Genomic DNA, 12,744 nt, shown 5'->3' with positions numbered 1-12,744 from the left:
CAGCTCTGTGCCGATTCCTGGCGCAGAGCTGACGGTGCCGGAAATCCGGCGGCTGGAGATGCATGGAAGTCGTGGCGTCTAGCGGGGTGCCTGCTAAACGGTCTCCACTTGAGTGTCCCAATCCAGTCCAGTGAGCTGGGAGAATCACTGCCAATCTGTTTAATCTTTCCTCATATGGCAGTGCCTCCATACCCGAGATCATCCTAGTGAACCTTCTCTGTACTGCCTCCAATGATATATCTTTCCTTAAATAAGGGGACCAAAACTGTACATAGTATTCTAAATGTTGCCTCACTGGTATCTAGTACAGTTTCAGCAACACCTCTTTACTCTTATACTCCAGCTCCCTTGAAATAAAAGCCAGCATTCCATTTGCCTCCCCTATTATCTTCTGCTTCTGCATGCTAGCTTTCTGAGTTTCATGAACAAGGACCCCCCAAGTCCTTTTGTGCTCCAGCTTTCTGCAGTCTTTCTCCATTTAAATAATAATCCACCTTCTCATTCTTCCAAAATGAACAATCTCACTTCCTCCCACACTGAACTGCATTTGCCAATTTTCTGCCCACTTGTCACCTGTCAATCTCTCTCTGTAAACTAAATCCCCCCCAAGTTCCTAACAATTTATTTCAATACCTTCCCCAAGGTACCGACGGTGGTCTGAAACACTTCTAGTTTCTTGGTTTCCTTCTTCAAATATAAATCTGCTTTGAGGAAATCTCTTGAGATTGAGGTGAATCTGGATGTTTCTGCTCAGCACTGGAGGGAAATTGTTGTGTAACTCAACTCAAACTCATTTTTAAGTTTCCTTACTGGGTCATGCCACACTGTTATCATAAATTAAGAGTTTATGCATTACGCTTACAATATGTTTCACTGTAATATATGAATATTCCAATTTCAGCTGCTGGCTTGCTATCCCCGAGGGTCCAGATGCCAAGTTTTTCAGTGGAGAAAACGTACTTTTCAGCGCATTCGTGCTTCCAGTGGCTTTGATGCTTTTGCTGAATTTGGTGATCTTTGGTTTGATCATGTCCAAGATAGTTTGCAACAAGAAAAACCTGAAATCTTACAGAGGGTGAGCTTTCGCTATAGTTTACATATTTCCCTGGGTTTTACATTGTAGCTCACAATTCAGTGGAATCTGAATAAGTAATACATACAATAATGTAAGTTTCCTTAACAGGTGGCTTCCCACCACAGTGGAGTCTGAGATTAAGAATTTGCTCAGAAGTTTAGCATGTGCAGCACTGTAATGATATTAATATGTGAACCCTTAATGAATTAGTATAACATTTAAAGTCAATTCGGTGAAATAGCAAAATGTGGAATGTAATATTCCACATATGTGCTGAAGAGAAGGTGTATGCTGTAGAGGGATTGTCTACAGAGTCTCTGTGGGTGGAAGTTCGGAGTGGGAAGGGGTCGATCACTTTGCTGGGAGTTTTCTATAGGCCGCCCAATAGTGACAGGGAGGTGGAGGAGCAGATAGGGAAACAGATCCTGGAGAGTTGCAATAATAGCAGAGTTGTTGTGATGGGAGACTTTAATTTCCTAAACATAGATTGGAATATCCCTAGGGTAAGGGGATTGGATGGGGAGGAGTTTGTTAGGTGTGTTCAGGAGGGTTTCCTGACACAGCATGTGGACAAGCCTACAAGAGGAGAGACTGTACTTGATCTGATACTGACCAATGAGCCTGGACAGGTGTCAGATCTCTCAGTGGGAGAACATCTTGGGGATAGCGATCATAACTCTATCTCCTTTTATGCTTGCATTGGAAAAAGAGAGGATCAGGCAAGCTAGGAAAGCGTTTATATGGAGTAAGGGGAAATATGAAGACATAAGGCAGCAAATTAGAGTAGTAAATTGGAAGGAGGTATTCTCGGGGAAATCTACTGAAGAGAGGTGGCAGTTTTTCAAAGAATGTCTGTCTCGGGTTCTACAGGACAATGTTCTGCGCAGACAGGGAGGAGTTGGTAGGTTAAAGGAACCGTGGTGCACGAAAGCTGTGCAGGACCCAGTCGAGAAGAAAAGGAAAGCGTACAAAAGGTTCAGAGAGCTTGGTGAAGATAGGGATCCAGATGAGTATACGGCTTGTAGGAAGGGACTAAAGAAGGAAATTAGGAGAGCCAGAAGGGGTCACGAGAAGGCCTTGGCAAGTAGAATTAAGGAAAACCCTAAGGCGTTCTATAAATATGTGAAGAGTAAAAGGAAGAGACGTGAAGGAATAGGGCCTATAAAAGGTGAAGGTGGGAAAATCAGTACGGAACCAGTAGAAATGGCAGAGGTGCTTAATGAGTATTTTGCCTCAGTTTTCACAGAGGAGAAGGACATGGGTGGATGTACTGTGGGCTTGTGGTGGACTGAAAAGATTGAGTATGTGGACTTTAACAAAGAGGTTGTGCTGGAATCTTTGAATGGCATCAAGATAGATAAGTTGCCGGGTCCGGATGGGATGTACCCCAGGTTACTGTGGGAGACGAGGGAAGAGATTGCAGAGCCTCTGGCGATGATCTTTGCGTCGTCGATGGAGACGGGAGAGGTGTCGGAGGATTGGAGGATTGCGGATGTGGTTCCTATTTTCAAGAAGGGTAATAGGGATAGCCCAGGAAATTACCGACCGGTGAGTCTAACCTCAGTGGTTGGTAAGCTGATGGAGAAGATCCTGAGGGACAAGATTTATGAGCATTTGGAGAGGTTTAGTATGCTTAAGAATACTCAGCATGGCTTTGTCAAAGGCAGATCGTGCCTTACAAACCTGGTGGAGTTCTTCGAAAATGTGACTAAACACATTGACGAAGGGAAAGTGGTAGATGTGGTTTATATGGATTTTAGCAAGGCGTTCGATAAGGTCCCCATGCAAGGCTTCTAGAAAAAGGGAGAGGGCATGGGATCCAAGGGGCTGCTGCCCTGTGGATCCGGAACTGGCTTGCCCAAAGGAGGCAGAGAGTGTGTATAGATGGGTCTTTTTCTAAATGGAGGTCGGTCACCAGTGGTGTGCCCCAGGGATCTGTTCTGGGACCCTTGCTGTTTGTGATTTTCATAAATGACCTGGACGAGGAAGTGCAGGGATGGGTTGGTAAGTTTGCCGACGACACGAAGGTTGGTGGGGTTGTGGATAGTCTGGAGGGATGTCAGAAGTTACAGAGGGACATAGATAGGATGCAAGACTGGGCGGAGAAGTGGCAGATGGACTTCAACCCAGATAAATGCATCGTGGTTTATTTTGGCAGGTCAAATGGGATGAAGGAGTACAATATAAAGGGAAAGACTCTTAGTACTGTGGAGGATCAGAAGGACCTTGGGGTCCGGGTCCATAGGACTCTAAAATCGGCCCTGCAGGTGGAGGAGGTGGTTAAGAGGGCGTATCGTGTGCTGGCTTTTATCAATCGAGGGACTGAGTTTAGGAGTCCGGGGATAATGATGCAGCTATATAAGACCCTCGTCAGACCCCACTTGGAGTACTGTGCTCAATTCTGGTCGCCTCATTACAGGAAGGATGTAGAAAAGATTGAAAGGGTGCAGAGGAGATTTACAAGGATGTTGCCTGGATTGAGTGGCATGCCTTATCAGGATAGGTTGAGGGAGCTCGGTCTTTTCTCCTTGGAGAGACGTAGGTTGAGAGGAGACCTAATAGATGTTGAGAGGCATAGATCGGGTGGACTCTCAGAGGCTTTTTCCCAGGGTGGAAATGTCTGCTACGAGAGGACACAGGTTTAAGGTGCTGGGGGGTAGGTACAGGGGAAATGTTAGGGGGAAGTTTTTCACAGAGGGTGGTGGGCGAGTAGAATCGGCTGCCGTCGGTGGTGGTGGAGGCAAATTCAATAGGGTCTTTTAAGAGACTTCTGGATGAGTACATGGGACTTAATAGGATGGAGGGTCATAGATAGGCCTAAAAGGTAGGGATATGTTCGGCACAACTTGTGGGGCCGAAGGTCCTGTTTTGTGCTGTAGTTTTCTATGTTTCTATATAAGCATTTTTTAAATATCATACTGATAGACTTAAGAGACAGGAATATGGTATGTAGCACATTTATAGCTAAGATCCCTGATTAAATGTGTCATGCAATAGGAAGAGATAGCGGGTTGAATTTTTGCTATTGGGCTTGAAGGTGCCTTGAGTCGGGAAATTTCTCAGCCAGCAGAACCGTCTCGGTTTGAAGAGTCCAGTTAGACCCGAGTTTTTGCTCTGGGGCTTCAGGGCAGGATTCAGGCTGGTCAACCCCAGAAGCAGATTGTAGGTGGCCATGGGGTCAGCTGAATGCTGAGGTGGGTTAGTTAGGCCCACCTCGACTCTCTGGAATTCTATCTGTGGCTTTAGAAGGTGTTAATGCTCTAGCCCTTACCTCTCATGCCCTTTCACCTTTCATGGCATCCCAATGTTCCCACCCTGCCAATTCATGCCACCCATGGATAGAAAATTAACAATTTACAATGGTTGTAAGTAATCAGCAATATACTCGAGGCCAATTGCTGCCTCACATCTGTCTTCTATGTTTTATCTGCATTAGCACTCAACGTGAATTAAAAAGAAATCATGGCCACCTCCATAGCCACTTACCCAATAGCCACCTTTCACAGATCTCAGGAACCTGTGGTGATGAAAATTAATCACATTTAATACTCTCACTTATACATTCTTGATAGTGAAAGAAATTCCATTCATAAAACCTATTCAAAGTTTTTAAATCTTCACAACTCTTCAATCTCTTATAAAAAAAATCTAAACAGTATCCAAATCTGCAGCTGATCTGATTCAAAATTGAATTTAACATGAGCTGGAAACCTTCAGAAAAGCTCTTTGTTTTCTCCACAATTTGCTGTGAAACTTAAGCAAGAAACAGGAAAAAATGTTCCGTATGATTATATCTGTGTTTGTTTTTGGAATATGACTGTGCAATCTGCAAACAAAAATTCTTACAACTCAAAATAAATACTTGTACATTGAACATTTCCAAGAGATATGATATAATACCATGAATTTAAATGAATGTACATCTTTCTGTTTGTCTTTCACATATAATTGTATCAATTATAAAATGGGAGTTATTTATATTTATTTTCTCTTACAGGAGCTTTAAGGCAACTCTCTGGAAGCACTTTGTTGTAGTCTTTACTAATACAGTAACATTGGGTTTGTGCTGGGTCACTGGTTATTTGATGCTTATCAAAGGAGCGTACACTTTTTTCAGCACCATTTTTTGTATACTAAATTCTCTACAGGTAAGGGAAAGGAATAAAGAATGATAAAACACCAACTTCATAGTAAGAGGAATTACAACTCTTAAACTCTTTCCTAACTCCAATTAGTTGGACTGATGAAGCATCATCATCACCTGAAGCATTAGCTCCTTTTCTCTCCACAAATACTGCCTGACCTGCTGAGCATTTCATTCCTTTATTTCAGATTTCCAGCATTCTTTGTATGGTTTTATCAGTTGTCAAAGTTTCTTCAAGCTTTTGGTTCCAATCTTCCAGTCTTTTCTTTCACTGGCAATGAACGTGCTTCACTCCTTTCACTCCGAATGACCCATGGTGCAGTGTGAACATAACATCAGTGGTCCTCATTTCAAGTTGTTTAAATTAACTGTACACGATTTGGTGGGTGGATAATGATGAAGCCCCAACAAGCATTATAATCTGTAATGCATGATTTGACATAGAAATCTAGCGGAGTACTTTTCTGCTCTAGTGTTAAGACCTGAAATATTATACTCTTTCATCAACAAGGATATATCAAAAGCAGCAAGTAAATTTAGGGCCAGTGGAACTTCTAGAAAAGCAGCCACCATTCAGTGGTGCAGTGGTTAGTACTGCTGCCTCACAGCACCAAGGTCCCAGGTTCAATTCCGACCTCGGGTCACTGTCTGTGTGGAGTTTGCACATTCTCCCTGTTTCTGTATGGGTTTCCTCCGGGTGCTCCAGTTTCCTCCCACAGTCCAAAGATGTGCGGGGTAGGTTGATTGGCCATGCTAAATTGCCCCTTAATGTCCTGGGATGCGTAGGTTAGAGGGATTAGTGGGGTAAATGTGTGGTGTAGTGGGGGTAAGGGCAGACTTGATGGGCCAAATGGCCTCCTTCTGCACTGTAGGGTTTCTATGATTCTAGGTCCAATACTAGCATTTCTTTCATCGCGGAAACATTAGAATAGAATAAAATTCCTACAGTGCAGAATGAGGCCATTCGGCCCATTGAGCCTGCACCAACAACAATCCCACCCAGACCCTATCCTCATAGGCCCATGTATTTACCCTGCTAATATCCCTGACACTAAAGGCCAATCAACCTAACCTGCACATCTTTGGACTGTGGGAGGAAACTGGAGCATCCGGAGGAAACCCGCACAGACACAGGGAGAACATGCAATCTCCACACAGACAGTGACCCAAGGCTGAAATTGAACCTGGGTGCCTGGTGCTGTGAGGCAGCAGTGCTGACCCTATCTGAAAGAGTTGCCGGCCTCCACAATGTCCCAGGCTCATGGCTGAGGCTATGTCAGAAATGGAGAAGCAGTATAATACCTTCTTCCATTGATTTATATAGCACACTTATACCAAATGTGAATAGCCTTGCTTAGACACAATGTGAACATAGATATGTTTTGAACATTTGAAAATATATTTATTTTAAAAAGTCATTCATTGTAGCAATGGAAGAGAAGATACAGTACTTAATAAGAAACTTTTATTTTCAGTTTGTGCAATACTAATATCTTGATATTATTTGTGCTTCAGGGTGTCTTTATCTTCCTCTTGTGCCTTATTCATTTGAACGAATTTCGAAACAGGATGAAGCAGCCAATTAATATATTCAAACAGAAGAAAAATTCCAATATTTCAATGAACAGTCTTATCATTAAAGAGAATTAACAGGCAACAGTTGTATGAAAGTTATAACTTCCGGATATTAGAGTAAGAAGCAAGTTGCACATCTTGTTCAGTCTCTCCTGAGATTTCCCTCTCAGGATCATTACTTGTCATTTTATCTTCTCTTCATGTAAAAATAAGGTAAGTGAATTGCCACAGCTTTGACACGAATGGTGTTGAAGTGAAACGTCAGCAAAAAACATTACGAACAGGAGTTAGTTCTGCAGATCATATTTTGGGTTTATTTTGGTGACCCTTGCAGCTGAAACAAAAGCATCCCAGAGAGCAGTAAACCACCACAATGTTGCAAACAGCCGACTCCAGTGAAGGCAACCCCCCAAGATTGCTCTGACACCCCAGGAATTGAAGATTAATCTCCAGGATACTATGATGAGCAACCCTGGGGAAAGATCATAGGCTCATTAAAAACAAATCATGGTTTAAATTTGAGTTGAACGCTTCCATCTATTAGTTATAAAATTATTTTCATTTGACATAAGGAGTTTGGCTGTTATAGAAATTGACTTATGAAGAATCCAATGCTGTGGAACATGGGGCAGGATGGTTGGAAATAGGGGATAACATGATGGCATCTCCAGATGTACATTCACCCAGGTTGGCAACCTTCGTCTGCTACTAAATGGCGTGCTTATATGCTTTTATTCTTATGTCATCAAAGCAGAGTCTTAAAGCTGTGCATAAATCAGTGAATACTATAAATGACAATCAAAAGTCCATACAAAAAAATCTGAAATCTAATAAGGGGAATGTGATTACTTTTGAGTTATTGTAATACAATAATATTTTGCACTCAGTTTTTGAATATTCACTATGAGTAAAATTGTTTTTACTTGTGATGACATTGTATTGTGGATTGTTAAATAAAGTATCGTTAGTGATGCACCTCTGTTTGAATCAGGAGTATTTGACTCACCAGCTTAGCAGCTACTTCAGATTCACTTATGATCTGCCTGTGTTCCTGGGAATAACTCCCACCCACTTTCCACATCACCTCTTATGTAGCTGTGCCATCATGTTCTCACATAACCACTTGGTCTGCATCTTCCCTGTTTAGTTTGAACACCCAGTGTGCAACAGTACAGACCATTGTGTAACATACAAGTTAAACTAGCTAACAAGGCACAGCTATTTACATATATAATGAGGCACGAATTGAGCCATTGCAGTTGTCGCATAGCCCGTTGTGTCTCCTCCCCAACCCCCCCCTCTCCCCAATCTTTTCGTAGAAGTGCAGAAGGAGGCCATTTGGCCCATCGAGTCTGCACTGGCCACAAACCCACCCAGGCCCTATCCCCACAGCCCCACCACAGCCCCATGCATTTACACTAGCTAGTCCCCTTGACACTAAAGGGCAATTTAGCATAGCCAATCCACCTAACCCGCACATCTTTGGAGATGTCTTTTCTTGTAGAAAGTTGAAATTCTAAAGCCAGTTTAGACTAAGTGGTAATAAAGTCCTGGAATCTCATGTCTGGTTTACTCAGGTACCCAGGGTGTGCAGTAATGCTGTCCTAAGTGTGGGCAATCTGGAATATTACATCAGCATGTTCTGTTTGTGTAGGGCTCAATTTGCTGGTCTCTGGAGGAGTCTGCATGTCCATTGGTGCAGTGGGCCTGTGCCACAGGCCCAATGCCTGAAGTGCTGTGTCATCTGTTGGTGCTGGTTCTGATGCTTGTAAAATGCGCTGCTGGTTGCGTACCTAATGGGCACCATCTAAGGCTACCACATAACTTCAGTTGTGGGGCATGACTGTGTACCACCGCCAAATGGTCATGGACTTGTGTGGTCTGGATCCTAACCCTTTGACCAGTTAGAGGGCTGAGTCTTTGGGCATCTTGATTGTAGTTCATTTGGTTTCTCAATATGCATTGCATAAGGACATCATTCATGTTGGTTTCAAGTTTAGTCTGCAGCAGAGTCTTCGCAGTAATAACTGTGACCCTGGTTTACCTGGAAGAATATCATTGTGCTGACGAGGGCAGGCCCTGTTGTGGCAGATTTGGCAATCTGTATAATCCCAGGCACATTTCTCTACGGGTTGCTTGGCTGAGTGTGTGTGGCAAAGTGTCTCTTGAGTTTGATGTTGACTGTGGTACTGGTCATTTTTGGCAGGTAATTGAGTTCAAACCACCAGGAAAATGAATCAACTTGGACTAATTGTTATTCACCATTCCACTTGAAGGTGTCATTTGCTGTGAGTGACCATGGGAAGCCCGGGACCTCGTGTCAATGCAGTGGTTCTTTTGCTTGATGCGGCTTGAGTGCATTGCATAGTGCACATCTGGATACTTCCCTTTCCATGTCAGTGTACATGGAGACCCAGTATCATGATGATTCCTTGGCCCTGTGTCTGGTTGCTTCCAATCCCGGGTGCTCCAGGTGAAGTTTTTGGGAGTAGTAGCTCTGACACGGGTAGGGATGATAAATCGCTGGCCACACAGTATTAGTCCATTCTGTACAGTTATTTCATGTCCAATTGGTGAAGAATGTAGGAGTGTCAGTAAAGTGAATGAATTGGAGTTCAACCAAAGCAGTGAAGCTACAGAGTCTTCAAATGCACTCTATTGTGACAGTGTTGATAACACCATAGGAAAGAGTGAGATCCTCACCAATCTCAACATAATTAACAGTAACGCCAGACTTAAAGTCGAGATTGATGCTGGAGTGAAGGATAATGTACTATCCAGCTAAAAGTAGCAGGAAAAAGACCCATATGCAGCACCAGATCCCAGCACCCAGATGCAGCTCGTGGCTTATGGCAGACAGATAATCCACACTGAAGATACTGCAACCCTTCATTGCACGCAGCAAAAAATTTAAGTTCCATATAGTCGACCAGAACATAAAGCCGCTTCTAGGGATGCATTGAGTGACAAGTCAAGAAAGGTACAAGCTTATACTTTATTACATTTAGTGGGTCCCGAGGCCGTCAAATAATTCAAATCATTTTTTTCCAAATGGAAGAGAAAAAAGAGGACACCAAAATAATCCTGAAGAAGTTTGAGAACATCTGTCTTCCGGTAAAAATATAATCTTGGATAGACATACGTTCAGTTCAAGAAACCAAAGAGTGGATCAATTAATACAGTCATACACGACCACCCTGAAAATAATAGCAAAACAATGTACGTTTCGAACTCTCATCAATCAACTAATGAGAGATTGAATAGTTTGTGGAATTCATAGCGATTTACTATACAACCAGCTATTGCGGGAGAAGGGCCTAACATTACATGGAACCATTAGTATCTGTATGTAAAATGAACAATCAAAAAAAAAAGCAGAGATTTTAGGTGGGAAACAGAAGTATTAGCATTACAGGAAACGCTCTACTCCAAACACAGTGACCAGCACTCTCTGAACAGTGTCCTGCAAATGGAAAAGATGCAACAACTATGGAAAATGGAATCACTTCTGGTGCTGCATATGGGTCTACTTCCTGTTACCTTTGGCTGGATAGTACACGATCCTTTGCTTCAGCATCAATCTCTACCTTAAGTCTGGAGTTACTGTTAACTATGTTGAGGTTGGTGAAGATCTCACTCTTTCCGATGGTGTAATCAACAATGTCACAATAGAGCGCATTTGGAGACTCTGGAGCTTCACTGCTTTGGTTGATCACCAGTTCATTCACCTTACTGACACTCCTACCCTTGGAGGATCGAGCAGCTGCCATGATGCTGATGACAGAGGAGGTCTGCTTTGGTTCGGATCTGCAGCATTTAACAAAGTGGTTCCATTTACCACATTTGGTGCATTTTTTTAACATATGCAAAACAAGCTGTTCTGTTTGATGGGTGCTAGCTGCTCGAGTTGGAGCATGGCGCCCTCTGGACTGTGAGCACTTCAGTTTCCCGCCTATAATCTTTGCTTCGTTTCTCAGATTGCTCATTTAATGTGCAGACATTGATGGCTGCTTGTAATGTTAAGTCATTCTCTCACAGCAGCTGCTTGCGGACTAAATCGTTCTGGTGTTCTAGTGCTTAATGAATACTTGTTAGACATTCACAGACTACTCGATCCCTCATTATATCTTCAGTGAGAGTTCCGACCACGCATTCCTTTGCTAATATTTTGAGGGTGGTCCTGTATTGACTCATCTGCTTTCATGGTTCATGGAATTAAACCTATGTTTATCAAGGATTATGTTTTTTATCAGAAGGCAAATGTTTTTGAATTGTTTCAAGATATTCTTGGGATCTTCCTTTTCCTCCTTTGGAAGACAAATGGCTCGAACTTTTCAATATCCTCGGGACCCATGAGGTTTAACAGGGTAAAAGTCTGTACCTATTTTGACTTGTCAGAGAGTGCTGCACCACAGTAAATATGTCATTCCTTCTGGAACCCAAAGGTATCCACAATATTTTCATCGAAGACAAGTGGGTTGCTGCAGCAAAGTCCTTGTGCCATACTGCTAACTCCTGACACCATGTATAATATTGTGTGTTCCTCAAATCACCAACACCAAGGACTTCCAACAAAGGTAGAGTATTAAAGATACAAGGTGCACTCGAGGAATTCACCAAGGCTCCTTAGGCAATACCTTCCAAATCCACGGCTGCTACCATCTAGGACAAGGGCAGCAGACAAATGGGACACAACAACTTGCAAATTCCCCTCCAAGTCACTCACCATCGTGACTTGGAAACATATCTCCATTCCTTCACTGTTGCTGGGTCAAAACCCTGGAACTCTCTCCCTCACAGTATTATAGGTGTACCTACACCTCCAGGGGTGCTGCAGTTCAAGAAGGCAGCTCACTACCACCGTCTGAAGGGCAAATATAACTGCTTCCCCAACCATATGAATCAGAAATAATATTATGTTTAATCTTGCTTATATTAATGCATTGCTTATGGCATTAATGTATTGACTTATCAAGGCGTCCTGAAGATTCATACCACAATCAAACCGTTCTGGTGTAGTCAGAACTAAGCTTCCATTGTCCAATCAATGACAATGTTGCAAGTGCTAATCCAGCTGATAAACAGTAAAAGGTAATAAATGTAATTTCATTCATTCAATGTGATGCAACCATTTGAAATTTTTGCCAAAAACATGCACAAAAATTGGGAGATATGAATTTTGACTTTTCTTTGTTTTAAAAGGCAGTAAGTAACAATAAAAGTGATGGCATGAGGTATTCTTTGTCATTTCCTGCAAAGAAATTGGATTATTTAGACTCTTTTACCAAATCTGATCATATAGTAATCTTTAAATAGTTTCCAGGCTTGTAATAGGTCCAGACTACATTCTACCCCACTTCATGCTGATACTCTTTGCCCATTCAGAGAGTAGTTGGGGTGTGGAATGGACTGCCTGCAGTGATCGTGGAGTCAGACACTTTAGGAACATTTAAGTGGTTGTTGGATAGGCACATGGAGCACACCAGGATGATAGGGAGTGGGATAGCTTGATCTTGGTTTCAGATAAAGCTCGGCACAATATCGTGGGCCGAAGGGCCTGTTCTGTGCTGTACTGTTCTATGTTCTATGTTCATTCGGCCTTTCACCAATTCCTTCACTTTGTTTTTGTACATCCCTGCCCCCATTTCTCATCTCACCCTTCCCAATTCTTCCCGGCGTGTTTCCTCTCTTTATTTGCCAGTTCATTGCGGTTCTCTTGCCCGTTTTTCATTCCAGTTTACGCTGGTGTACCTCTTCCTGCTATCAGCTCATGCCAGTGTTCCTCTCTAATCTAACCCCTTTCACTTCATGGGTGTCGCTTTTTGGATTCTCGCCCCTCATTCTCCCATTCACCCCCTGCCATCCTCTGAATTGATCAAAGCGAAACTTTCATTCTCCCTCTCCATCTCTACCGGGTCCACACTGACAAAGGCTTTGGATGATTTTCCTT

The 12,744-nt window shown here is 42.8% G+C and overlaps 1 protein-coding gene across 1 annotated transcript in view; it reads left to right on the top strand.

The window, feature by feature from the left end:
• The window catches only part of LOC144491794 (adhesion G-protein coupled receptor G7-like), a 39,815-nt gene extending 32,047 nt beyond the window's left edge, over nucleotides 1–7,768 (top strand). The window contains exons 11-13 of the mRNA XM_078210090.1: nucleotides 902–1,075; nucleotides 5,073–5,223; nucleotides 6,735–7,768. Of these exons, the coding sequence (XP_078066216.1) occupies nucleotides 902–1,075; nucleotides 5,073–5,223; nucleotides 6,735–6,869 (460 nt within the window). The 3' untranslated portion in view covers nucleotides 6,870–7,768. The remainder of the gene's footprint in view (nucleotides 1–901; nucleotides 1,076–5,072; nucleotides 5,224–6,734) is intronic.
• The last annotated feature ends 4,976 nt before the right edge of the window (nucleotides 7,769–12,744 follow it).

The sequence above is a fragment of the Mustelus asterias genome, chromosome 3, assembly GCF_964213995.1.
Source record: "Mustelus asterias chromosome 3, sMusAst1.hap1.1, whole genome shotgun sequence".
Lineage (NCBI taxonomy): Eukaryota > Metazoa > Chordata > Chondrichthyes > Carcharhiniformes > Triakidae > Mustelus > Mustelus asterias.
Note: the sequence above shows the minus strand (reverse complement) of the source record. Positions and strands in the feature narration are given on the sequence as shown.